General features: G+C 43.2%; 2 protein-coding genes across 4 annotated transcripts; both read left to right on the forward strand.

The window, feature by feature from the left end:
- The first annotated feature begins 60 nt into the window (after window positions 1-60).
- Window positions 61-5473, forward strand: TIMM13 (translocase of inner mitochondrial membrane 13). The gene is made up of 3 exons (XM_069966585.1): window positions 61-255; window positions 3058-3126; window positions 4156-5473. Exons 1-3 carry the CDS (start codon window positions 127-129, stop codon window positions 4252-4254), a joined length of 297 nt encoding a protein of 98 aa, XP_069822686.1. The 5' UTR covers window positions 61-126; the 3' UTR covers window positions 4255-5473.
- Window positions 5474-12734: 7261 nt separating this feature from the next.
- On the forward strand, window positions 12735-23289 carry PARP3 (poly(ADP-ribose) polymerase family member 3). 3 transcript variants are annotated; one of them, XM_069966586.1, is made up of 10 exons: window positions 12735-12837; window positions 16065-16298; window positions 16388-16522; window positions 16809-17012; window positions 17278-17404; window positions 18004-18386; window positions 19091-19177; window positions 20744-20921; window positions 21264-21410; window positions 22221-23289. In XM_069966586.1, exons 2-10 carry the CDS (start codon window positions 16080-16082, stop codon window positions 22388-22390), a joined length of 1650 nt encoding a protein of 549 aa, XP_069822687.1. In that variant the 5' UTR covers window positions 12735-12837; window positions 16065-16079; the 3' UTR covers window positions 22391-23289. The 3 variants fall into 3 exon arrangements, with proteins under 3 accessions (XP_069822687.1, XP_069822689.1, XP_069822688.1); XM_069966588.1 differs by having other exon boundaries at window positions 12736-12837; window positions 16070-16298; XM_069966587.1 differs by having other exon boundaries at window positions 12738-12837; window positions 16053-16298.
- The last annotated feature ends 1024 nt before the right edge of the window (window positions 23290-24313 follow it).

The raw sequence follows: 24313 nt of genomic DNA on the forward strand, positions 1-24313 counted from the left end.
TGGCTGCAGCCACGGCCTCCGTCCTGAAGCTGGGATTGGATCCAGAGTTCGCAGAGCGGCCGCTAGTGATGACGTCACGGTGTCCCGCGTGTCTTCCGGCACTCACTGGCACTTTGAGCTGTGGACATGGACGGCTTCAGCTCCGACTTCTCCCCGGCCGGCTCTGCCTCGGGCTCCGGGAAGCTGGACACCGGCGCCATCATGGAGCAGGTGAAGGTGCAGATAGCGGTGGCGAATGCGCAGGAGCTGCTGCAGGTGAGGGATGATAGGCGGCCGCCTCCTCCTAGCTGACCTTGTGCGGATCAGCGGTCACTTCACGGTGAAGGCGTCCACATTGCCGTTATCATTGCATCCTCCTCTTTACATAATGCACTTTACGGCCGGTAATACTGACGTGATATCTCTATTCTATAGGTCGCTCTGTATACAGCCATATGCAGGTTATAAGGCTTTTCTGATGTTATACAACTTTTAGGGTATAAACCCACACACCGTATAAGCAGCGTATTTAGATACGCAGCAAATACGCAGCAGATTAGATCTAAATAACTGAACACAGCATCAAATCTGTACCAACAAATCTGCTGCGTATTTGCTGCGTATTTGTTGCGTATCTGCTGTGTATACGGTGTGTGGGTTTGTACCCTTAGTAACAGCAAAAACTTTCTTTTTTTGCAAATACATTGATTTGAAATGGCCCTTGTCACTCCTATAGCGCTTTTATTTTTTCACCTATGGGGCATCACTTTTTGTGGCATGATCTCTAGTAGATCAGGGGTATTGATCTATATATATATATATATATATATATATATATATATATATATATATATATATATATATATAATAAAAAAAAAAATCAGCAATCATTTTTTTTTTTTTTTTTACCGCTTTTTGTTCACGCTGTTCATTGTACAGTAATAATACTGTTTTATTTTAATAGATCTGACAGTTATGGACGCTACAGTATATAATGTGTTAATTTTATTTTTTGTGTGTTATTTATAACATGGGTAGGGGGGTGAGTCAGACTTGGGGGAGGGGCTTAAGCACATTTTTAAAAACATTCATTTATTTATCTTACGCTTTGTAAGTCCCTCTAGGGGACTATTACATGCATGCATTAGATTGCTCCCATTGATCACTAATATGCCATAGAATAGCAGGGATCAGTGTTATCTGCAGTCTTCAGTGGCAGACTCTATCAGAAGACCTCCAGCAGGCAATGTGATGGGGACCCCTGCAGACATAATGACGAGTGATCGCAATGGCCAGTCATTGATGGTGAAGGCCCGGCTGCTGATAGTGGTCAGTCCTCACCAGCTATGAAGCGAGCTGAGCTCACTTCATAGCTTGGTACCCCCTGTGGGGCGTACATTTACGCCTGTTTGCACCAAGGTTCAGGCTGGGGGGGTGTAAATGTACGTTCGTTGTCATCAAGGGGTTAATGTGGAAAATCCACAAAAAGTCGGTTACGTAAATTGAAATGTCGCGTTTTACAGAGCAAAGCCACAGTTTGTTTTCTGTGTGGAAAAACCCTTGCGCTAGTGCCCAGTGATTGTTCATATCACATCCGTGGAGGCGACTGGGTTCTATTGTAGATTTTTTATTTTGTTTCTTAGCTCCACTGGTAACCTTAAAGGCGAACTCTATTTACTTTTTTAATTTACTATTAAAAAAATCTTCACTCTTCCAGTACTTATCAGCTGCTTTATGCCCTACAGGAAGTGGTTATTCTTATTCTCTCCGGTCTTACACAGTGCTCTCTGCTGCCACCTCTGTCCATGTGAGGTTCTGTCCAGAGCAGAAGCAAATCCCCTAGGAAACCTCTCCTGCTCTGGACAGGGGTGGCAGCAGAGAGCACTGTGTCAGACTGGAGAGGATACACCACTTCCTGCAGGAAATACAGCAGCTGAATAGTACTAATAGAAGTAATTTACAGATTTGTAAACACAAATTAAGGGAAGACGGGATATACAAAGCAGCTCTCACTCCACATTTTTGAGGTGACAGGCGGGAGACATAACTGAAGGCTGAACGATTGTTTGGCCAATCCATTATCAAAGGCACTGACTAACCATATGCTTTGCACATCTGATTGGATCTGGGAGTTTGAATTAACCCTTTCCTATTGGAGCAATTTTTGGCCATGGCATTTTAAGGCCCCATTACCCAGGGCAATCTTTGAAGTCAGGCAGATGATGGCCCCTTTAATAGGGCTGCGATCTGCTCACAAACTAATGCTCACTCAATCCTGACCTGTCAAGAAGTATTTGTCTGTCAGCTGCACGTCCCTAAGGTAATAGGGGATGTGCGGCCGGAGGCTGGTTAAAACAGAGGGCTGCAGGAACAGTCTAGCGTTCTAGTGTTCATGTAGCTTTGGTGCAATAGGCTCTTAAAACAAGTGTCAGTCTAGGAGATTGATCACTGTATAATCTGTTTTTTGGGGAGACATGTATGGTGAAAGGGGTTGCCCAGGCAAAAAAAATTCTCTGTCAGGGAGTCTTGTAAAGAAGAAACAAGCTATACTCACCCTCCTGTTCCCCTGCCGTCTCTCCCAGGTCTCTTGGCTTCTTCCTGGTTCTGGTGACGACATGACTATGCAATGGCCACTGTGGTGTACTGAGCAGGGCAGAACCCACATGGTCATGACATCACTGTAACAGGGAAGAAGCCGAGAGAACTGGGATCTGGGAGAGTCAGTGCAGCAGACAATGGAGATTTTTTTTTTTTTTTTTTTTGCCTAGACATAAATTGTGATTTCTGATTTGTTTCATTCACATGACTGTATCAGTGGTCCACAGGAATCGCCTAGATTTTAGGAATGAGGTTGTCGATGAGGTGTGATTATATCTGGTATCTGTCATTCACATGGACACGTCATACAGCTGTGAATGGAGCCCTTTGCTATGCAGAGTCCTGTGCTTTTGGGGTCCACACAATAATATTGGCCTATGGGGTTTTTGGGTATGATGAGTGACTCTATAAGAAGGAGACTTGTTACCTATGGCTTTGCAATGTTCTATTCTCTTACTAACATCCTGCTTATCTTCACAGCGGATGACTGATAAATGCTTTCGAAAATGCATTGGGAAGCCAGGAGGATCCCTTGACAATTCAGAGCAGGTATGTGACTTACATTATTTGTCCCAGAACAAGATACACAGCAAAAGTACTACATGTAAAAACTTGACAAATGTGATCTCTGCGCTGAGACCCCCACTAATAGCTAGATATAGCTGGGGCTGAGTAGTTGCAGAGGATGGGTTTCACTGTAAGGGTAGCTTCACACACACCGTATCACAGTGGATTTTCTGCTGCAGATCCGCAGCTGATTTGATCTAAATAACTGAACACAGAATCAGATCTGCACCATCAAATCTGCTGCAGATCCGGTGTTTGTGAAAGCTCCCTTAGGGTGAAAATGTTTCTCATGGCCTGACTTCTCCTTTAATCTGAGTGCTTGTACTAATAGCTGCCAGCGCCTCCCTGAGGTCCAGTGCAGTACCGCATGTTGTATACGTTACTTGAGCCAGGTGTAGCTGCTCCTTTGGACATCAGATAAAGGTGGCTGTGTTTTTTTATTTTTCTGATACACTGTGTTCAGTGTAATGTACAGGACCATGCAGAAACTCTGCCCTCACCACAGCTCTCTGGGACTCATATGTAGGGACTTACTTTTTCTGTATTTCTGTCTTTGTGGCATTACAATATTGTCAATTAAAATGGTTATCCTAAAATAAGTAAATATTGTAACTTGAGGCATCACTGTTTTAAGGGTACACACACATGTACCGGATCCGCTGCAGATCCCTTGCCTGTTTCTATGAGAAGTATGTAAGTGACAGCCCTGTTAACCCCCCACCGCTGGCCGAGCATACATTACCTGCTCCAGCTTGCTTCGGGGGTTCCTGGCGTCTGGATGTCCCTCTCAGCCAATCAGTACACTGTGGCGGGGCAGCACACTGATTGGCTGACTGGGATCTCCAGCTGGGAACCCCCGAAGCAAGCTGGAGTGTGCAGCAGGTAATGTATGCTCCGCCTACCAGGTCACTTACATACTGGCAGCGGGATGTCAATTAATTATTTTTAAGAAATTGTTTCTCACAAGTATCAAAACAATCTAGAAAATGACCAAATTATCTTTCTTCATAGAAATGCGTTGCAATGTGTATGGACAGATATATGGATGCCTGGAATACTGTATCCAAAGCTTACAACTCCAGACTACAGAGAGAGCGTGCGAAGATGTGACCCATCCCATCCCGTCCAATAGAAATCCTGCACCAACTACATCTGGGAGTTGACCTCTCTGCTGCGTAGATGCTGATGCTAGCCATAAAAGATCATAATCCCGAAAGTTGACCCATTATGTGTAGCACCAGGCTACGGGCAGTGAATGGGTTAAATGGACAAACTTAATGGCTATGCCATTGATAAACTGTGTGGCTCAATAATTCACTGAAGCATCCTCCTTTACCTCCATTGTAAATGGCATTTAAAGGTTACCTATCACAATGAAGACCAGTGCAGAGGATACGTCTCTAAGCCCGTACAGTTCTGTGTACTATTTGTGCCGAACAGCTGCGGCTCCACACCATTCTGCACTGGTCTTTATTGTGACAATTAAAGGGGAACTCTGGAGAATTTTTTTTTTTTTTTTTGTAATCAACTGGTGTCAGAAAGTTATACAGATTTGTAACTTCTGTTTTAAAAATCTCAAGTATTCTAGTACTTATCAGCTGCTGTATGTCCTTCAGAAAGTGGTGTATTCTTTTCAGTCTGACACACTGCTCTCTACTGCCCCCTCTGTCCATGTCAGGAACTTTCCAAAGCAGTAGCAAACCCCCATAGAAAAAAAGTTGGACAGTTCTTGACATGGACAGAGGTGGCAGCTGAGAGCACTGTGTCAGACTAGAAAGAAAACACCACTTCCATCAGGACATACAGCAGCTGATAAGTACTGGACGGCTGGAGATTTTAAGAAGTAAATCACAAATCTTTCTGACATCAGTTGATTTGAAAACTTTTTTTTCTCTGGTGTTCCCCTTTAATGTTGCGTTCCCCTCCTTGGAAGATCTCTCGTGCAGGATTGTATTGTATTATATCTCCTCATGTCTCAGCTGTGGCATGTCCTTATGAAAAAATTAATGCTCAGGCTTACGTTAGGCCAAGATTTGTCATCATGTAGTCTTTGTAACGTGGGGAATCTACCTGCATTCCTACGTTTGGGCACATTTTCCTTCAGCCTTGTGTAGAGGCTGTTGAACAGAAAACCATGTCAGGAGGCACTTGCTGTTTAATATTTTACTGGTTACAAATGTGCACACACTGTCTAGACTTTGCATGTGCTGACTGCATTGCAGTTAGATTGTTAGAAGGTCATATCTGTCCTAAAATGAATCCTCCATGTTGTATCTTCTCAGGATCCTGACTGAAGCAGACACGGACAAAATAAAAATATTCTGATTGAGATGTGTGTAAATGTCAATTCTGGGGTTCTCTGCAGCCGCACACTCATATTGTTATGTCAAACTCTGTCCCGTGGTGCCAGTTATTTTTGGCCTCCACACTTTTCCAATGCTGTGTTAAATCTGGCCCTCCTGACTTTGCAGCAGATTATAATATAGGTGGTCCGGATGGCCGCGCAGACCACCCAGATTATAATCTTGTAGGCCGCAGGCTACTATATAGGAGACTATTTTAGGGACTGGCTTCTATATGACACAATTGGGGAGGGCTGGCTACTTTATAAGACTATTGGAGGGCTGGCTACTATATGAGACACTATTTTAGGGACTGGCTTCTACATAAGAGACTATGGTAGAGGGCTGGCTACTATATAAGACACTATTGGGAGGGCTGGCTACTATATTGGACACTTTGGGAGGGCTGGCTACTATATTGGATACTATTGGGAGGGCTGGCTACCATATTGGACACTATTGGGAGGGCTGGCTACTATATTGGACACTATTGGGAGGGCTGGCTACTATATTGGACACTATTGGGAGGGCTGGCTACTATATTGGACACTATTGGGAGGGGGGCTACTATAAATGACACTATTGGGGGCTGGCTACTATATTGGGCACTATTAGCTGTGCTGGCTACTATATTGGGCACTATTAGCTGTGCTGGCTACTATGTAAGACACTACTGGGAGGGCTGGCTACTATGTGGGGCTTTAATAATAGGCCTGGCTAGTATGTGGGACACTATTGGGAGGGGGCGCTACTACATAAGAAACAAATATGGGATTACCTACTGCTTGAGGGATATAATAGGTAACTACCATGTGGGGACAATTACTTTAGGATAGGCAGTGTCAGAAATGCCACATGCACTTTCCATTAAATATTAACCCCTTAAGGGCAGAGCCTGAAATGGCCTTAGGACAGAGACAAATTTTTATATGACCTGTGTCACTTTATTCATTAATAACTTCGGGATGCTTTTACCTATCCTGCTGATTCTGAGATTGTTTTCTCGTGACATATTGTACTTTACATTTCTGGTAAATTGGAGTCTATACTTATAACAAATCTTTATGAAAAAAACCAAAATAACATGAAAAATTGTGAAAAAATGCATTTTTCCAACTTTGAAACTTTTTTGCTTATACAGAAAGTGGTTATGCCACATAAATTATATATTAAATAGCATTAGCAACATGTCTACTTTATGATGGCGGCATTTATTAAACTATCTTTCATTTTTTTTAGACAATGGAAAGCTTAAAACATTAGCAGCAAATTTCCAAATTTTCAGTAAAATTTCAAAATCAGATATTTTTAGGGACCTGTTCAGGTTTAAAGTGTATTTGAGGGTTCTGTATGTTAGAAAGCACCACAAAGCACCCCATTTCAGAAACTGCACCCCCCCCCCCCCCCCACTCTGCAAAAGCACATCCAGAAGTTGATACATCGTGCCATCCGGCGAAACAGTCCCAGACTTGCATTCAATGTCCGTGACTGAGGCCATCTGTAGCTTCCACAACATTGGACTTGAAATGTAGACAGACAAACACATATTTTAGAGGGGTATATCATGTGAGAGAGAATAAGTGCTCTGATCTTTGTGACTTCCAGTTTTCACCTCAAACAAGACTGGTGCATAGCTAATGTGGTACCAATGTTCAAGAAGTGGTCAAAAAGTGATCATGGAAACTATAGGCCTGTAAATCTAACATCTATTGTGGTTTAAAGTATTTAAGGGTTTTTAGGGAGATTGTATCCTAAAGGGAATCTGTCAATTGTAATTCATGTTCCAAACTGCCGACGGCACATGTTACCTCCTGTGCTTCTAAGATGTGGAAAAATTAATTTTATTCTCTGTTACGAAGAGGCGTTTCCAAATTCAGAAGATACAAGATGGAATGCCTCGCCCTTGGACCTGGGTGACTTTGTGTATGTGGACGTTTGATTCTGTGTCGCATGAAAGGTTGGTCTATAAAATGAGGATGCTGAGATGACAATTGCGCTGCGAGTATGGAATCCTATTGAAACTTACAGGAGGGGAATTGCAGCGGTTTTCACAGCAAACTCACATGGTGAAATCGGCTGTGATTGCTTTATGTGTGAAGCTATTTTTAATGTGTTTATTATTGATCTTGTAGAGGGGCTACGGTGTAGAATCGCCATATTTGTATTTGACACTAATTTGGGAAAAGTAATCACCACAGAAAAGGATAATATATTACAAAGGAGGATGATAATATAATAATAGAGCGATTTTGTAAGAATTATTATGTATATATAAATACTTAAATACAGTTTATATTTATAGATATACATATACATACACACACACACACACACACCACTCTCCTACTCAGTCTAGATGCGAAGTTAGGCCAATAAATGATATACAAGAGTGAGTGTAAAATAATCATATATTGCTAGTGAGGAATGTCTCTTGTTTTCCCCCATTCTTGCAGACATCACATCTCTACTTCCTTGGAAAGAATCCTTTGATCATCGCAGGGACAAATTGTCAGTTTGTATCACATTGTTATTTTGCATCTGTAAACACTCTGTGTTACCAAGTGACCTTTCGATACGAGAATCTGGGCAAACAATGGGTATTTAGCATGCATGGAATCCAGACATGCAAAACACAGGATCCACTATCTTTAAAGGGAACTCCAGGTAGAGGTTAAAAAAAATGAAACTTCTGCAGAAGCATAACGCATTACTTACATGTCTATCCCAGTTTTAAAAAACTACCAAAAATCCATTTGTTTTGGGGGGGTTTTGTTTTGTGTTTCTGTACTTCCTGGTTAAGTAGTTCCCAGAATGCAGTACTGGTTCCAGAATGCAATGCTTTCCTTCAGCTGTTCATCACAGTCCTTGCTGCACCTGCTTCTGGCCGGTCAAAGATGGTGAATCACTCAGGGGATTGGGGGATCCAGCCAAGCCTCCTGGGACATCACACCCTGCCTCCTGTCTGCATCATCAGCCTGTCCTCAGCAAACACACACAATGTGAGACAGATACATGGAATATTTGTCTCCTAAGGTGGGATGGCAGTGGGAGCAGGAGACAATGTGAATTGGCACAGAGGCCATTTTTCTTCACTTCCTGGATTTCTATCAGCTACCAGTGTGGCAGAACCGCACAGATACGGTAATACATTATATAGACACATCTATATAACTTTTAATAGAATTTTTTTCCTTATGTGGAGTTCCCCTTTAATTCCCTTAAATGATTACCTTATAATATATCTAAAATATGGCAAACTACAAGATATTCATTTTATAACCAACATTTCTTATACAGCCCCCTGTCCCTGCAGCACATTGCATAAAGGTACAGCCACACACTTACTCTGCAGAACATTGCATAAAAGTACAGCCAAAGACCCCTGTCCCTACAAAACATTTCACTCAATGGTTACAGCTCCCTGTCCCTGCAGAGCATTGCATAAATGTACAGCCACATACCCCTGCAGAACATTGCATAACAGTACAGCCAGTCCCCTATCCATTGCATGAGACAGTGGTCACAGCCCCCCCCCCCCCCATCCCTGCAAAACATTGTTTAAAAGTATAGCCACATACCCCTGTCCCTGCAGAACCTTGTCTAACAGTACAGCCAGACGCCTGTCTGCAGAACATTGCACCCAGACAGTAGTTAAACCCCCTGTCTCTGCAGAGCATTTTATTAAAGTACAGCCACATACCCCTGTCCCAGTACAGCCAGCCCCTGTCCCTGCAGACCAACGCATAGCAGCACAGCCAGACCCCTATGCCTGCAGAACATGGCCTAGCAGTACAGCCAGACCCCTATGCCTGCAGAACATGGCATAGCAGTACAGCCAGACCCTTATGCCTGCAGAACATGGCATAGCAGTAAAGCCAGACCCCTATGCCTGCAGAACATGGCATAGCAGTACAGCCAGACCCCTATGCTTGCAGAACATGGCATAGCAGTACAGCCAGACCCCTATGCCTGCAGAACATGGCATAGCAGTACAGCCTACAGGAACCCAGCACAGACTACTCCCCTGAAAGTAAGCCCGGGAACACAGCAGATTGACAATAGCTCCTCCCACTCTGGTCACCTGGGCATGGCGTAATCAAAAGTCCTTATAAATTATGGGATTAAGCCTTTATCTCTGTGGTATCCAGGCAACCAAATCACTGTGTCATGTGACCTGTGCCGTTATATTGTAGCGAATATGCCTGTAGAATGTTCTGTTATAACGGTGCGGGGATCCGGAGCTATGCAGCAGACCACGTCACCCATCGTCTGTGTGTAGTATGCAGCAAGAAACGAAGAAAGGGATACATGAGTAACAGTTGGCTAAATGGGGGCCATTGATACAGGATTCATGATGGACTTTGATTCTAAAACCACATTTTAGGCAACATAATAACATAATCTGGGCTGTGGTCCCCAACCTGTGGTTTTCTAGGCTGCAGAACTACAACCCCTATTTTACCCTGCTGACAGTTGATGTCACACTGTTCATGCCACACAGAGAGGTCATGATGGGAGTTGTAGTTTTGAAACAGCTGTAGAGCTGCAGGTTTAGAAACAATAATTAGAGGACGACACAGTACATAAAGGAGGGAGACCTTGCACAGTACAGAAAAGGGTAGACAGTGGCACGGAACATGAGGAGGGAGACAGTGCACAGTATATGGGGATGCAAAAGTAGAAGAGCCCGTGGAGCCTCATCAAAGAGTCTCGAAATACAGGACTAGCCAGATACCCCCCCCCCCAGGAAGGAGGCTCCACGGGCTCTTCTTTTGCATATTCATGTTTCCCAGGGGGCAATGCACCTAGGACTTCACTGCTTTAATTGCCTTCACTAGCAGTCGGAAGTGTTACCTTTGGCTGGTCTCCCTGAGATCAGCAATCTGTTTCTCTTATGGCTCTACTAGGCATTGCTCCCACTTAGCCAGAATCCTGCTCCACACTGATGAGGGGCAACACCCCGAAACAGCTGTATGTGGATGGTTACCTAGCCTTGGTTTTTCCCTTGTCATTACATTGACTTATAGGGCCACTTAATATGGTGGTTTCCTAACAGGAGCTGCCCCTTGACTGGGTCCTTCTCGGAGGGATTTCTGGCTAGTCCTGTGTTTTGAAACTCTGATGAGGCTCCATGGGCTCTTCTTTTGCATATTCATGTTTCCCAGGGGGCAATGCACCTAGGACTTCACTGCATTGAGCGCTTTCACTAGCAGCCAGCAGTGTTGTCGTTTGGCTGGTCTCCCTGAGTTCAGCAATCTGTTTCTCTTATGGCTCTACTAGGCATTGCTCCCACTTAGCCAGAATCCTGCTCCACACTGATGACGGGCAACACCCCAAAACAGCTGTATGTGGATGAATACCTAGCCTTGGTTTTTCCCTTGTCATGACAGCGATCTGTTTCTCTTACAGTATATGGGGAGGGAGACAGTGTACAGTACATGAAAGGGCAGACAGTGGCACAGTACATGAGGAGGGAGACTGTGGCAAAGTACATGAGAGAACATACTGTGGCACAGTGGTAAATCATTCTGTCTCTATAAGATTCTATGGCTCTATAAGAGTTGTTGGACGTGTACACAAAGGAACTGGTCTAGTAGGTGATAAGTATCAGTTCACTGTGTTTCCATCACAACTGCCTGATCCCTCAATACACAAACACCTTCCTAGCTATGTATGCGCTTGCTGGGATATCTATATGTAGTATCTGCAGAATATGTGATACTGTTAATTAATTTTAAGGATATAAGACTTCTACATATCAACACTTCACACCAGTATTATTAAATTCATCTGTCTTTATACTTTGTATATTTTCTTTGTTGTTTAATTCCATTATTTCCTGCACCCAGAGCAGTAAGGCAGAGCTGCGGAGGCACAGGGAAAGGTAAGTAGAGCTTGTTTATTATGTCCCCCCCCCCTGTCTTTTGGGAAATTATGGTTTCCTCCTTTAATGCTCTAGAGTTATAGCCCTGTTCTATGGAGGTAGATATATAGGGCTCACGTTATGTCTCATATCAGTATGAACTGGATGCACCTCTATAATCAAACCAAATTGTTCAGCACTGGAACTGGGGTACTTAACTCTATAGTATCCAGCAGCACAATAGTACATACCCTTGTTTTGCTTTGTGTAATAAATTGCTGTCCTGATTCATTCAATGATGCAATGATAACCCCCCCCCGCCCCCCCCCCCCCCCCCCCCCCCCGTGCGACGGGATGTGGGGACGAACATGGGGGCCATGAAATAGTGTGCCTGTGGCGCTGGCTGTCAAGGTCCAAAAGGGGATTAGGTAAGTAAATAAGTGAGGCTGGTGGTGGGTGGGTGGTTAGCGGCCTTACTTTTGAGGGGTGCCTTATGGTGCATTTACACCAGATTTATCTGACAGATTTTTAAAGCCAAAGCCAGGAACAGACTATAAACAGGGTGCAGGTCATAAAGGAAAGACTGAGATTCCCTGTCTTTTCCAGTCCATTCCTGACTTTGGCTTCCTAAATTGGTCAGATAAATCTGCCTGTGTAAACGCACCATTACTTTCAGGGGGTGCCATAGTTTAGGGGGGTGCCTTATTTTTTTGGGGGGGAGGGGGGTCTTATTGTAGGATAGTGGGGGTTTCCCTTTTTAGGAGGATGTCTTATTTTCGGGGAAACACGGTAGAGACAAGAAGCTGGATGTGAAGGAGTCGAGATGGCAGACAGCCCTTATACAGTCCATCATCTAAAGCTGTTATACACAGGAGCCTCTACATTATTATTACTAATAGTCTGTGCTGTACCACATAGGCAAACAATGGCGGAGTTCTTGTCTGAAACATGAAGGGGCATATTTATCATTCTGTGCAAGATGAAAAAGGATTGCATGAAAATGAAAGCTGAGCTGTGATTGGTTATTATGGGGAATCAGAAAATGATCACCTCTAGTATATTTAGGGTACAAACACACACAGCAGATACGCAGCAGATTTGATACTGTGTTTAGTTATTTAGATCTAATCTGCTGCGTATCTGCTGCGTATCGCAGCAGTAAATACGCAGCATATAAGCCGTGTGTGTTTGTACCCTAAAAAGTTGTAGTGATTCAACTTTATTTGCATAAAACCTGAAAACCCCTGTAAAATCCTCCAGTAATTCATGCAGCATATTTTTATGTTGTAAGTTTTGCAGGATCTGTCATATTGATGTAAGCTATGACTGTACTTTCCAGTAGGTGGAGAGCAGGCTGTGGGATGGATGACAGCCAGGAGGAGGAGGAGCAGCCAGGCTTGTTGTGACTTGCCTTCCTGATTGTAGTCCTGAGTGGAAGGCCCTGCATGTAGCACTTTCCCTACAGCTCTGACATCTCACCTCTAGCAGGTAAGGACAATATAGACAGCGAGTATACAGAGGGATCACGGCTGCTCAGCTGCTCTAATTTTCAGCATTTTTAAAGTGCACAACAGACTTGGGTGTCTCTAACTTTTTTCACTTGTGAAGAACTACAAGCCTTAGCCTATCTTGCTAACGCTATATGACACGGATGCAACAGGGAATGTCAGTAACAGATAAAGGCTACCCATATTAGACGTAATGACAGGAGAAAAGCTCATCCTGGTACTTGTAGTTATTCACACAAAAAAACAGCACCAGCTCTGTCCTCAGGTTGTATGTGGTAATTACAATTCAGCTCCATTCACTTTAATAGAACCCAAACTGAGGACAGGCGCGTCGCTGTTATGGGACGAGAGCAGCTATGTTTTTCTAAGCCTGGATAACCCCCTTTCGGTTAGTAATATTGGGAATTGCACAGGAAGCAGTAATGTGATACCAGAGGTGCTGGACAAAGCAATATTTCCTCTGTAGCGATTGCATGTGCAGGGCATCACTGGAGAATTACTATTAATACACTACAGTAAATTCATGCCAAGTCCTAGGATATATAGCTGCAGGTATGTGACACGTTGCGGTGTAAAAGCCTCGCCCTGCCTTCTGCATAATCTCCCTAGAGGTTCATACATATACTGAGAACTATCCCCAGAGCAGTGACTGTTATCGTTGCTATGGACAAAGGTTTCAGGTGCACGGCACAAATTACAGGTGAGATGGGAGTGACAGGTGGTCATGTGACCAGGTGGGTTGTGGGGCAGCAGGTGCAGCATTGGGAGATGTTACTATGTGGCTATGGCTAAAACTGGAGGAGGAATGTAATACATACTGTGGGGGAGGAAGTTGCCTGCTGTAAAAATCGCATGACCAGTAAGATAACAAGCCTAGCCCTTTAAGAAGTAAAACCTTCCCTGGAGCAGCTCTCATGTGGGGCATGTTTTCTGTTTGAACCCACATTGCACAACTGGAGGAGAATCATTCTTTAGGGTGCCTTCACACCTACCGACTCGCAGCGATAATAACGCTGCAAGTCGGCTAGGTCCTGGCAGATCACTGTCATTACATACACGCAGTGGTCTGAATGACCGCTGAGTGTATGTAAATCTGCCGGCCGCTTAACCCCATCTGATGCCGCCCGCCTCCCGCTCCAGCTCAGTATACATTACCTGTCCTCGCTCCACGGGGTCCCGGCGTCCTGCTCTCCCGCCCGGCCAATCAGTGGCTGCGGCTGGGCAACAAACTGATTGGCCGGGCGCGAGAGCAGGACGCCGGGACCCTGTGGAGCGAGGAGGTATGTATACAGAGTGGAGCAGGAGGCGGCCGGCATCAGAAGGGGTTAAGTGGCCGGCAGATTTACATACACGCAGCAGTTGTTCAGACCGCTGCGTGTATGTAATGACAGTGATCTGCCAGGACCCAGACGACTTGCAGCGTTATTAACGCTGCGAGTCGGTAGGTGTGAAGGCACCCTTAGTATAATGGGATAACATGACTCTGTTGTCACTGCTCCTCCTCACCCCTGGTTTATTGGCATTCTGGGACAGGGACTCTGTCAGTTGCAATTCACAATCCAAACTACTGACACTGTTAGATAGCTTTTAGCACCTTTCATCCATCCATCTGTGCTTCCAAAACATAAAATATGCTTTTGTTCTTTGGCACAAAGAGTAAAAGAGGCTTCCTGAGCTCCTGAAGTGCTTAGGGTTGTATCATCTCATAACTCCCATACCTGAACTCACCTTCCATATGACAATCAAGCAGGGAGGGAGGAGAGAGAAGGCATTTCAGCTTACAGCTTTTCAGGGGCTTGGAAAAGCCTCTGTGTACCAGAGAATAAAATCATTTTTCTGCATTCTGGAAGCACAGTCAGATAAATGAAAGGGACCATGTGTAACAGCAAAGTTATCTAACAGTATCAGCAGTATGGAATATGAATTACAGCTGACAGATTCTTTTTATATCAGACTGAGGACAATCCACTTCAATGTAAACTGTTACATAGATAGATAGTTACATAGTTTGTACGGTTGAAAAAAGACACGTGTCTCATGCTATGTAGGTAGATCTCTGTAGGAAGTGTGTTATGGACTGCTCCTATAGTAGAGAATTCCACAGTGTTACTGCCCCATAGTAATGCACTCCATGGTGTGACTGCTCCTATAGTAAACATCCATAGTGTGACTGCTCTTACAGTAGAGAGCTCTACAAAGTGACTGCTCCAAAAGTTGAAAGCTCCATAGTGTTACTGCTCTTACATTAGAGAGCTCCATAGTGTGACTGCTGTTATAGTAGAGGCTTAGATAGTGTGACTGCTATTATAGTAGAGGAGTAGAGGGTTCCATAGTTTGACTGCTCTTACAGTAGAGAACTCTATAGTGTGACTGCTCTTACAGGAAAGAATTCCCTTCTATGTTGTAGAAATCTTTGTTTCATTGGACATAGTCAACACCGCTTATTATAGTTACAGTCCTGTTTTGTAATTCATGATTTTTAACATGGTTTGCCTAGGAACTGTAGTTGACAGACCTCCTTATATCATTATTTATTTTATGAGTTTACATATAGCATACATTACAGGGGTATTCCAGAAAAAATTTACTTAACAATTAACTTCTGTTCCCCCGCCGACCTCTGTATCGGGACCCGTCAGCTCTGTTATGAATAGAGCCAAGGGTATGGCACGTGACCTAAGATTCTATTCATTCCTATGGAGCGACGGAAAGAGACGAGTGTTGGGGTAAAAGCACTGTACTCGGCCCTTACGTCTGCTCCATAGGAATGAACAGAGGCGTGGGCCACACGCCATACCCTTGGCTCTATTCATAACAGAGCTGACGGGTCCCGATACGGAGATAGGCAGAGATAGGGAAAAAGTGAATTTTTCCTAGAACGCCTCTTTGATAAGTCAGGGCCACGGTTCCCTCACAGCAGAACACCACATCTCAGGGCTAAATTGAGCCACATAATAGGTATAGTTGATCAGTCAACAGCAACTTGCTGATGGCTTCCAGAGAAAAATATTATATATTTTATCGCATACAAACTGTGAAAATATATTAATATTATCTAGATGTTGATGTTACCACTGCTGGCTGTATAGATCGGCTTCACTTGGTCAACAATTCTACAAATATATTATACAAATGTCAAGTGTGAAGAACAAAACGATTGTCTGTATTATTAGTTATAATCAATATAATAATCAGCCTTTATATCAGTATAGTGGTCAAAAAATGGCTCCAAAGAGAAAAGCAGCAACTCAGACCAAGGCTCCCAGCAAGGGGAAGAAAGTCAAGGTAAAGGAGGAGATAAAGGAAGAGGAGGATGAGGAAGTTATTAAGGCTCCAGACCGTTTCCAGAGCGCTGTCCAGGCTCTTAAAGCTGCAAAGGGGAAGAAAGGGAAGGCCAAAATAGACTCCGCCTGCTCACAGAGCGGACTTAGCAACATAGAGGTGGGTACAGAGCTGCTCTGGATCTGTAGTGCCGGTCTATCAGGGATCCTGGGCTCTTTTTTACTATCTTATTGTTCTTATGCTAACAGGTGTACGAGGATTATGACTGTATGCTGAACCAGACAAACATAGGAAATAACAACAATAAGTTTTACATCATCCAACTGCTTCATAGCACCAACAGCAAGAACACGTATTACTGCTGGAACCGCTGGGGCCGAGTGGTAAGAACAGGAAAGATGTATTTGTATCTTACATTACACAGTAGTCTAATGCAGGAATAAGAATAATGTGATCCAATGTGAATGGACCTGGCAATAGTCCAAGGCTGCCACTAGCCATACTAAATGCACTCTGACAATAGAGGTAATGATCTGTATCAGACAGGACCCCCCCTTCCCCTTCCTTTGGGTTAGAAGTCTATCCTGTGAAGAGCCTCCTGGCCACAGAGCGGTGTCAGCTGATTCTTGAAGTTTTCTCTTGATGTTTTCCCAACTTTGTGTCCTGCAGGGAGAAGTGGGCCAGAGCAAGTTATCCCCTTTTACTGATGTAAACTCTGCTAAGAAAGACTTCGAGAAGAAGTTCAAAGATAAAACCAAGAACAATTGGTCGGACAGAGAGAACTTTACTCCTTATTCTGGAAAGTACACAATGATTGAGGTGGAACATGATGATGATGATGAAGAAGAGGAGACTGGCGAGGCTGTGGTCAAGGTGGGAGATATAACAAAACCCAATTGTTATTTGTGGTTGGTTAAAAGGAGAAGTAGAAATTAAAGTGATCTCTAATCCATCTACCACCCCTAAATTCTCACCTACGCGGAGAGTCCACTTCAGAGAGCTTACTTCTCTAACTTTCTCCTTGGGTTGTCATTTTGATACTGGAAGTGAGAGTATTGAAATGACACTTAGTACATCAGACATCAGAAGTTATCAGATGATGAATACTAATAAATGCTTTCCTTATATTCTTCCACAGGTGGACACCGTAGATGGCGTGAGCAAAAAGGTCCGACCTTGCTCTTTGGACAAACCCACCCAAGACCTGGTGTCTCTGATATTCAGCAGTGACATGTTTAAAGATGCCATGCAGACCATGAATCTAGGTATCTGGATAGCAGCACTGGTTGGGGGAGGGTTATTAAAGGAGAAGTCTGACAAAAAATTTTATTAAAGTATTGTATTGCCCCCCAAAAGTTATACAAATCACCAATAGACACAGGAAATGCTTATAAAGTGCTTTTTTCCCTGCACTTACTACTGCATCAAGGCTTCACTTTCTGGATAAAATAGTGATGTCACGACCCGACTCCCAGAGCTGTGTGGGCTGTGGTTGCTGGAGAGGATGATGGCAGGAGGACACTGAGGGACACAGGGCACTGGAGGGACACTGAGCATCCCTCTGCCATCATCCTCTCCAGCAGCCACAGCCCGCACAGCTCTGGGAGTCGGGTCGTGACATCACCATGTTATCCAGGAAGTGAAGCCTTGATGTAGTAGTAAGTGCAGGGAAAAAAAACTCTTTATAAGCATTTCCCAAAGTAAGTATAAGTTAGTAATTTGTGTAACTTTTGGGGGGCAATACAATGCTTAAAATTTTTTTTCCGCTGGACTTCTCCTTTAAGCATATGTTCCATAAGGTATAAGCAGAGCTTATGGGGGTGACTGCATATGGCAATGATCTTCAGCTAGAATTGTATTTCAGATATAAAGAAGATGCCCTTAGGAAAGTTGAGTAAAGCGCAAATAGCGAAGGGGTTTGATGCATTAGAAGACCTGCAGGCCGCATTGGACAGGAAGGCAAACAGGAAGGTGCTCACTGACCTGTCTTCTAAATTCTACACCATCATCCCCCACAACTTCGGACGCCAGATACCCCCCGTCATCGACAGCCTTGAGGTGCTACAAGCCAAGAAGGATATGTTACTGGTCCTTGCAGACATTGAGCTAGCTCAGACCCTCCAAGCAGACAAAGTTAAGCAAGAGCAGAAGGTAGAGCTGACTGAGGTCCCTCACCCCCTGGATGTAGATTATCAGCTCCTCAAGTGTCAACTCAACCTTCTGGACCCAAAGTCTAAAGAATACAAGGTAATCCTGAGACTGCAGGTGACAGAACACCCCAAAACATGACTAATTGTGATCAGCTCTATCTGCACTAATGGACTGGTTGGATTGTTAATACCAGAAAATAGGGAAAAAATACTGTAGTGTATATTATGGAGTCAGATTGTAATAAAAAAATACAGTTAAGATGGAGTCACAGACTAAGGCTGGGTTCACACTACGTATATTTCAGTCAGTATTGTGGTCCTCATATAGCAACCAAAACAAGGAGTGGATTGAAAACACAGAAAGGCTCTGTTCACACAATGTTGAAATTGAGTGGATGGCTGCCATATAACAGTAAATAATGGCCATTATTTCAATACAACAGCCGTTGTTTTAAAATAACTGCAAATATTTGCCATTAAATGACGGCCATCCACTCAATTTCAACATTGTGTGAACAGAGCCTTTTTGTGTATTCAATCCACTCCTGGTTTTGGTTGCAATATGAGGACCACAATACTGACTAAAATATATGTAGTGTGAACCCAGCCTAAAGCTGCGCTCAACTAGAACATATCTGCAATGTAAAGCACAAAGGGGAATTTCATACTAGATTAAACTTCCAAGGGGCGATTTATCTAATCTGGAGCCATTTATCATTGTTGTAGGCTTGTATCACCCAAAGGCAGTGACATCTGTCAGCAAGTGTTTTATTCCTGGATCTTCTTTAATGTGTATTGCAGGTGATTGACACTTATTTGAAGCACACAGGACCCAGCTACGTTCCGCTGAAAATCCTGAATGTTTGGCGTGTGGACCGAGAGGGTGAGGTCAGTCACAGAGCACTATGTACCGCAGAACGCAGCATGGTAATGTCACTGCCGTCCCATCAGATCATGACCACTCCATCTCAATGGAACTTTGTCATTGTAAAGCTTGTAACTAATTAGGGATTTGTGATGCAGCTTACCTAGACCCATCATTTTACCTGCCATATACTGTACATAAGCTGAGGTGTATGGTGGTTAAGGTGTTTTCATCGATGTGTTCTCCCTTCCCAGATCAGTGGCAATAAGGTGTCTGGTAGCCACTTATCCTTCTCCATACAGGTTATTTTAGATTGTGTTGCCATTCAGTGAATCCCTGATGTGTGTATAAGTCTTAAGGTCCCCATGCACTTTATACTTCTGTCTTGGTTTAGCTCTCAGTATAATGTGCATAGGGCTCTCTCAAGACTCCACTGGCAGATTATCTCGCTGGACAAAGGGATCAGATGTGATGGAAACATTTTTGAGATGGAAAAGCAGTGGCGGTCAGAGCAGTCTGGCTGTGACTTTCCCCTCCCCTTCCCATAGAGAACGCAGTAAAGCTGGGGAGTATGGAAGAGATAATTGTCAGTTATTGAAAGTTTACATAATTTACAAAGACAGAAAAACACCAAAAAGGCGCACCCACAAATATGTAACCAATCTATATTTAAAAAGTATCTTTATTTTCATATAAAATAAGAAAAACACAACCACAGATAGACAATACATTTAAAAACACCTAAAAACCCAATAAGGGTAAACCATTTACACAGGAAAAACATGTAATATATGCATTATTTCCACCGCAGCCCCTCAAAAAAGCGATGTGTCCAGGGCCTGTATCCTGTGTCTAGAAAGACATAACATGTGCTGGTATCACTAAATAATGTCCAATTAAAGTGCAGGTGCTCATATAAACATGTACATACCAATAAATAAATCAATAGAAAAATATACAATACTGGATTGCATGAATATACACCAGAACACCTATAAGCACAACAAAAGATCAAGACATAAAAGACATCCAAAAAATCACGTCACCCAAGGCTCTGGAGAGAGGGGGGCTCCGGACTGCAGACCCTACGCGTATCGTCACATCACGTGACTTCGTCAGGGGACTATTCGTCAGTTATTGAAAGTTTATAGCCACCATCAGGGAGCACCAATGTAATAGAAATACCCACTAACACAGCTCAAGTCTCAACTTATATCAACAATATCATTTTAGGTATCCTACAGAACTAACAGAAACCCAAAGGGCTTATTCTCACGCTCTGCAATCCACAGGCCTCATGGAGTGTAAAGCTGTGCAGTTGTATCACTACAGAGCTGTGAAGATTTCAACACTTTCGGCGCTCCCAGCACCATATATATACATGATGCCAAGAAATGCCGAGTCTACTGCCCAGCTTCACGCTCTGTAAAGTCCATGGATTACGCAGCGTGAGAATAATCTCTTAACCCAAGCATATTGCAGAGCAGATATCAACCATTAGGTGGCAGTCACTCATTGTATCATTGTTTACAAATGCACCGCCTCCCCATTCAGCTGTCACTCACTGACCATTGTGTCTCCTATCCCAGGAAGAACGACTCAGCACCCATAAGGACATTGATAATCGCCGTCTGCTGTGGCATGGCACTAACGTGGCTGTGGTGGCTGCCATTTTGAAAAGTGGCCTGCGCATAATGCCCCACTCTGGAGGACGTGTGGGCAGAGGGATTTATTTTGCTTCTGAGAACAGCAAATCTGCTGGATATGGTAAGATGAGAGGCAGCAATAAAACAGTACAATCCTAGAATTCCATTACTAGGAGAAAATGTTTAAATTTTTAGTCAACATTTATCGCCTCTCCACAGGACCCCCTCTGATCTCTAGTGTAAGGGTCTCAAGCCCCAAATTCCTTCTCATACAAACTCTTTGGAAGTTACAAACACATTTGAGTGCAGTACCCAGCTGACTGATGTTGCGCGTCGCATAATGAACACTGCCCCCTATGCACAGAAATACTACTGCCCCCCCCCTATGGAAAAGAATCTAATAATATTGGATTAGTATTTTATATCTACACTTCTGTACAGACATCTGTTTGTATTTTTGCAGTTGGCACCACCTCTAGTCGTCTTGGAATTATGTTCTTGAATGAAGTTGCTTTGGGGAAGGAGCATCACATCACACAGGATGATTGCTCATTGAAAAGTGCTCCAACCGGCTTTGACAGCGTCGTGGCACGTGGAATGACAGAACCAGGTGCGGATATTATAGGGCCTATATCCACTAATACAGCCACATTGGCAAGTTTATATGGTTTCAGCAGAATAGTGAGTGCAGCTCTGATGTATAATGGTTGTAAATCAGGATCAGTACAGGATGAGTAATGTAATATATGTTCATATTGAATCTTCTATTAGAATAGTATATGCCGTTTTGGAGTATAATACAGGCTGTAACTCAGGATCAGTTCAGGATAAATCATGTAATGTATAAACACAGTGACTCCACCAGCAGAATAGTGAGTGCAGCTCTAGATTTCCAGGTCTTCTCTTCAATGCCGTAAATAAGCTACTATTTAAAGGGGTACTCCAGCCAAAAATGTTTCCTTTTAAATCAACAGTTTTTAGAAAGTTGTAATTTACTTCTGTTTAAAAGTCTCTAGTATTCGAGTACTTATCAGATTCTGTATGTCCTGCAGGAAGTGGTGTATTATTTCCTGTCTGACACAGGGCTCTCTGCTACCACCTCTGCCTGAGACAGGAACTGTCCAGAGCAGTAGCAAATCCCCACAGAAAACCTTTCCTTCCCTGGACAGTTCCCGTCTCAGAGAGGTCATAGCAGAGAGCACTGTGTTAGACTGAAAAGAATGCACCACTTCTGTAGGACATACAGCAGCTGATAAGTATGGGAAGACATGACAAATTTACAAATCTATATAACTTTCTGACACCAGTTGATTTGAAAGAAAGAAAAAAAAAACTTTTGCCAGAGTATTCATTTAAGCATTTGTCTAGTCTACAATGCAGCTCATCACTTCCCCTCATATCATTGCACCTCTTTTCACAGATCCCTCCAAGGACCATGAGCTAATATTGGATGGAAGGAAGATTATTGTACCACAAGGCAAACCAATCAATATGTCTGAGTACCAGGGCTCGTACTTTTCTCAGAGCGAGTACCTGGTGTACAAGGAGAGCCAAGCACGGCTGCGCTACCTCCTGTTACTAAACTTCTAGGCTCTGCCCCCCTCCCCTGGCCTATTCATCACAGTGCAGGTTAGGGGTTGCCCACATCAGATTTTTCCTTACTTTAGTGGTATACTTTGTCATTCTGTCATATATACCAACATATACTGCAGCTTCCCCAATCAATTTATTGCCTGAACATAGAGAACTAGTGAATGTGTTTTGGCCATTTCCTGCACTTATATACTTACAGTTCACAACGGTTTTGAGACCCACAGAAGTAAATGTATTGGTGGGAAATGGCTTGAGTGTTAAATGGAGCCACTGCCAGTACAGCGCACTATACGTCACCATCCCTTTGTTATAGGGTGCCGATATATCCTGAGTATAATGTGGAAAGTCCTTTACTGTTATCTGTAGATATTATATGTACCTACATATTCTGATCTGATAAGTGGTGGCTTGACAACATGACAAGCAATCATAAAGCTAAAGCCTATCTATTCAGAATAGACATGGAGGCATGAGGCTCTAGATACCTTTAGCCTTGAATGTAAAGTCTAACCCTAGTTTACTTCTCTGTATAAGTAAAAATATAAGAGCATGTACAGTGTTTATCATGTGTAGATATTACAGCATGGCATTGATGGTTTTACACTGGTGTCACCAATACATCCGTGATACTTTGTGATCAGACGCCCATACTTCTATTACTGCTGACAGCCAGCCTCTAAATCACGTCTAAGAGGGTGTCACAGCCCCGCCCCCTAGTAATGACATCACTTTATATATTAGTAATATAATTACACTGTGATGAGACATACAGTCTATACTACAGTCACAACCAGCCCTATGTCATAACCCCCTTTTAAGAAGACATGTTTGTGCTGTTACAGACCTTGATTATATTATTATTACTATTATATAGGATGTACAGTGAAAACTCTGACCACCCAATTTTGCACAAAAACCCTTTTATAGGGTTTGTCTAGTCAAGAAGTAGGTGTCTATTTAAAGCAGGAACATGTACAGCATACATTTATACATACATTATGATGAAAGAGCTCACAGTCATGTATTGCCCTAAAACTATTTTTGGAACTGAATATAGTATAACATAAGTACAGTATCAGCTGTGTACACCATTCTATTCCATCACTGGTATCAGCTCTATACACCATTCTGTCCTATCACTGGTATCAGCTCTATACACCATTCTGTCCTATCACTGGTATCAGCTCTATACACCATTCTATTCCATTACTGGTATCAGCTCATTACACCATTCTATCACATCACGGGTATCAGGAGCTCTATAGCATCACTGGTATCTGTATTTATACACTATTCTCTTACATTACTAGTACCAGCTGTATACACCATTCTGTTTCATCACTGGTATCAGCTCTATACACTATTCTTTTACATCACTGGTATCAGCTCTATACACCATTCTATTCCATTACTGGTATCAGGAGCTCTGTACACTATTCTATCACATCACGGGTATCAGGAGCTCTATACACCATTCTATTACGGGGGGTCTTCTCAAAAAAGTGGTCTGCTCAGAAGGTTTCTTCCCTGTATATCTATAAAATTGGCTCATAGTATGCATAGTAACCCTGGATAATCCTGCCATATCTGGACTTTGAGCATGCTGCAGCACGTGGGTTGAAAGAATCGCCACTAAGTCATCACAGCGCTGCTTGAGTGACACTAGGGGAGCTTACCACTCACAAAGATCCAGAAGTCATGTGATTTTTGGCCCTGTGATTGTTGAACGCACATTGTCTTGCATTTGTTTAGCTTTCTTGCACTGAATATGTCATTTGGAGATTTTTACATAGAAGTTATTTACAAATCTGTAGTTGAATATTTTTTTTACCGGTGTACCCCTTTAACACAGCAGAAAACTGAAAGCGAGTCAAAGGGCAAACATCTGCATGCACAAGGAAGGAACACAAAACTTTAGGG

The sequence above is a fragment of the Dendropsophus ebraccatus genome, chromosome 4 (genome assembly GCF_027789765.1).
Source record: "Dendropsophus ebraccatus isolate aDenEbr1 chromosome 4, aDenEbr1.pat, whole genome shotgun sequence".
NCBI lineage: Eukaryota > Metazoa > Chordata > Amphibia > Anura > Hylidae > Dendropsophus > Dendropsophus ebraccatus.